This window comes from Chanodichthys erythropterus, chromosome 7 (assembly GCF_024489055.1).
Source record: "Chanodichthys erythropterus isolate Z2021 chromosome 7, ASM2448905v1, whole genome shotgun sequence".
Classification (NCBI taxonomy): Eukaryota; Metazoa; Chordata; class Actinopteri; order Cypriniformes; family Xenocyprididae; genus Chanodichthys; species Chanodichthys erythropterus.
In genome coordinates this window covers 28,367,341-28,371,318 of record NC_090227.1, presented here as the reverse complement: position 1 = coordinate 28,371,318, position 3,978 = coordinate 28,367,341, and the positions used below count along the sequence as shown (strand labels likewise).

Sequence of the window (3,978 nt, the reverse complement as noted above, 5' to 3'; positions counted from 1 at the left end):
GGGGGGTGGACGATGGCAAAGTAAAAAAAAAGCGGCTTAGTCCACTGCGAGGGAGAAAGAAAAATCTGAGAAGACTTTGGGATTTTTCCCCCTTATCTTTTCTTTTTTTCTTTTTATATTTTCCTTGGTTTAATGTGCATGTACTTTGGCAATGGAGTCTTGTGAAAATTGTTCAGTGGTATTCAGCATCGCCTTCCAAGGACAATCAATGGGGGAGCTGAGAGGAGATCTTTTCCAAGCTGACTGGATGCGTGCACCTGCTTAGCTGACTGGGCCTTACCCCTTGAACCAGTTTCACTAAATGCCGCTTCTCTCTGGAATTAATAGGGGCCATTTTGTCAAATCAGTTCATGCTCCACTTTACTTTTATGAGAGAAAAAGCTGAAAATGTTGTGCAGTGATCTTAATGGGAAACATGAGTGAATGGTGTTGGGGTTTTGCTTCAAAATAAAGGATTATACTAAGGACAACTCCGAGCTAATGAGGTAGGTGCCTTCTCTTTCAACATATTTATTCTGTAGGTCAGCTTTTTTCCCCTTCTCCACTCATCTTTTTCTTCCTCCATCTCTCCCTCTCTTTCCCTTTCTATGTTTAACGCAGCACCATCCTGCACTGTCGATGGCAAACAGATGCAGAGTCTTGCTCAAACCAGGGTAGGGCCACTGTTCTCCGTTCCCCAGCCGAATCCCCGCGCGATGTTGAATTATGAACGCGCCACATCATGAGTCTCTTGTGGCAGGTAACTGTGCACCGTGCCTGGAACGCAGCCCTGCTCTGTGCAGTCTACCTCATGGTGCGATCGTGGAGTGTTTGCGCCACCCCCTCCGGACCACTGACCTGCCCTGCTGTTTGCTCCTGTGGTAACCAGTTCGTTAAGGTGGTGTGCACCAGGCGCGGCCTGGTTCGAGTGCCCCCTGGCATCCCCGCCACCACACGCCATTTAAACCTGATGGAGAACAGCATAGAGACAATTGAAGCTGGCACCTTTCAACACCTCCGACACCTGGAGGTACTGCAACTGGGTAGGAACTCTATTCGGCAGATCGAGGTGGGGGCCTTCAGCGGCCTCAACAGCCTCAACACACTGGAGCTGTTCGACAACCGATTGACGGTGATCCCAAGTGGCGCTTTTGAGTACTTGTCTAAACTGCGGGAATTATGGCTCAGGAACAACCCTATCGAAAGCATACCTTCCTACGCATTTAACCGCGTTCCCTCTTTAATGCGTCTGGATCTGGGAGAGTTAAAGAAGCTGGAGTATATTTCTGAGGGTGCTTTTGAGGGATTATACAACTTGAAATACTTAAACCTTGGAATGTGTAACCTGCGGGAGATGCCAGTCCTGACCCCTTTGGTGGGGCTGGAGGAGCTAGAAATGTCTGAGAACTACTTTCCAGAGATAAAACCTGGATCGTTCAGGGGTTTGAAATCCCTGAAAAAGCTGTGGATTATGAACTCTCGGATCACCACTATAGAGAGAAATGCATTTGATGATGTCACGGCCTTGGTTGAGCTCAATCTGGCCCATAATAACCTTAGCTCTTTGCCCCATGACCTTTTTGCGCCCTTGAGTTACCTGGTGGAGCTCCATTTGCACCACAACCCTTGGCGGTGTGACTGTGATGTTGTGTGGTTGGCTTGGTGGCTGAGGGAGTACATTCCCACTAATTCCACCTGTTGTGGCCGCTGCCACACCCCTGCTTACCTACGTGGACGCTACCTGGTGGAGGTGGACCAGAGCACATTCCAATGCTCAGCACCTTTCATACTGGATGCCCCAAGGGATCTTAACATCTCTGCTGAACGCGTAGCTGAGCTAAAATGTCGCACGGCCCCTATGTCATCAGTTAGATGGCTCCTGCCTAATGGAACAGTTTTGACCCATGGCTCTAATCACCCACGAATATCAGTGCTCAATGATGGGACACTAAACTTCTCCAATGTGCTGCCAGCAGATACAGGTGTGTACACCTGCATGGTGACCAACATGGCTGGCAACTCTAATGCTTCGGCCTACCTGAATGTGACTGCGGCTGAGCTCAACACTTCTAACCTAAGTTACTTCACTACGGTGACAGTGGAGGAAGTAGAGCCCACCTCACAGGAAGTGATCAAGCCAAAGACGGTAACCGCCTCCCCCTCCGTCTTTCAGCCAGTTTTTATCTCTACACCGACCGTTTTACTTCAAACACCTCGACAGGTCTCTGTGCCGACTGTACGTGGAACAACACGCCCACCTGCCAGTCTTGACGAGGTCATGAAGACAACCAAGATCATCATAGGCTGCTTTGTGGCAGTCACATTGCTCGCTGCCGTTATGCTCATTGCTTTCTACAAGCTGCGTAAACGGCACCAGCAAAGGAGCACAGTAGCAGCTGCTAGGACTATAGAGGTCATTCAGATGGAGGAGAATGTTCCTACCACCCATGCAGGGACAAGTACACCAGTTGAAAGTGGGATGATGTTACCTAGCCTGAGAGATCAAAACAGCACCTACAAACCCAGCTACAGCTCCTACAGACCAGCACACTCTGCTCCTTGGGCAGAGAACAACATCGGGAACTCCCTGCACCGCCCCCGCCCCATCAGCACCATCGCTGAACCCTACCTGATCAAAACTCACACAAAGGAGAAGGTACAGGAAACACAGATATAACATTCCTACAGCCTTCTCCTGCTCTGTCTTTTATTCTGTTCATCATGAAAACATGCAATAGAATGCACAACAGAAAAGACAGCAATTACTTTTGTACCCAGTGCAAAAATGAGACTGTTTTTCTTGTACATGCTTATACATAAATATATTAATATAAATATATAAATTAATCCACTATGGGATGATACAAGAAACAGATTATATAAAAGTGAAAATGAATTTAAACTATTTTCTAACTTGTAACTCTTATTTAAGATGGGAAAATGTGATGATGCTGATACGACGTTGCAAACGGAGACAGATGTTTGAAAAGGGGCAACCTGTGATTTTTAGACCATGCTGTATATGATGCAGTAAAGTCCCATTTATACAGAGAACTTTCTAAGTAACTGTCCACTGATTGATCTTTAAAGGCTTATCTTCTAAAAGCACCAAGAATTTGTATTGTGCCAAATGTTATACTTGCAATAAATGAGACTGGCTTAAGAGATAGGAAACAAAACATTGCAAAATACAGGATGGACACCAAGAGAGAATGGAGCAGCTGGATTTACAGAGTCTGCTGTTCTGCAGCTCCCAGCCAAATGTTTTTTTTTTTTTTTTTTTTTCTTTTCTTTTCTCCGGGCTGCGCCATAGTTTCGCAGCAAGCATTTAACTATATGTTTCCAGAACAGACATCCTGCTTGCTTTTTGAGTTTAACCTTCTGACTATTACTCTGATGATCCTCTTGGTTTTTGACTAATCGGATTGACTATCCTTTGGTTTTCCCATCCAGTTTCATGAGTTGGAATTTGATTGCTTTTCCTGTTTCTTTCAGATCCTGTACTGCATTAATTTTGATTTGAATGGCTTTTAGGGCTAATTTAGTAAATGCATTACAACAGTTGCCTCAGATTAGTAGCGCAAGGGCTCAACTGGATGTTAGTTTGCGAGACTTACAAGACGGTTGCAGTAACTGGATGGTTTGCTGCAGGTACACATTAACATGGTTTCAGATTTTCTTTATTGAGAAAGGAATTCAAATGAATGTGTGAGTTATGGACTTTCCTTTATGGAGATCGTTCCAACAGCAATTTTCTTTTGTCCTTATTTTGAGCAACACTATTTTTATGAGGAGTCTACAGAGGTTACAACAATAAAAAAAGAAAACATTTGGTTTGTATTTCTCTAAACTAAACTCCTTCCTCTTGTCTTTTTTTCAACTGTAGCGCATTTACTTAATTATGCAATCCTGATGACCATATAAGAGGTTATAGAAAGCAGCAAACACTACGCTTCTCTGTCATTTCTGGAAATTGATTTCAGTGATACAGTGAATTAC

At 44.8% G+C, this 3,978-nt stretch overlaps 1 protein-coding gene across 1 annotated transcript; it reads left to right on the top strand.

Annotated features, from left to right (window-relative positions):
* Positions 1-721: 721 nt before the first annotated feature.
* On the top strand, positions 722-2,656 carry lrrc4.2 (leucine rich repeat containing 4.2). The gene has a single exon (XM_067389204.1). The coding sequence runs from the start codon at positions 722-724 to the stop codon at positions 2,654-2,656; it is 1,935 nt and encodes a 644-aa protein (XP_067245305.1).
* Positions 2,657-3,978: the final 1,322 nt, after the last annotated feature.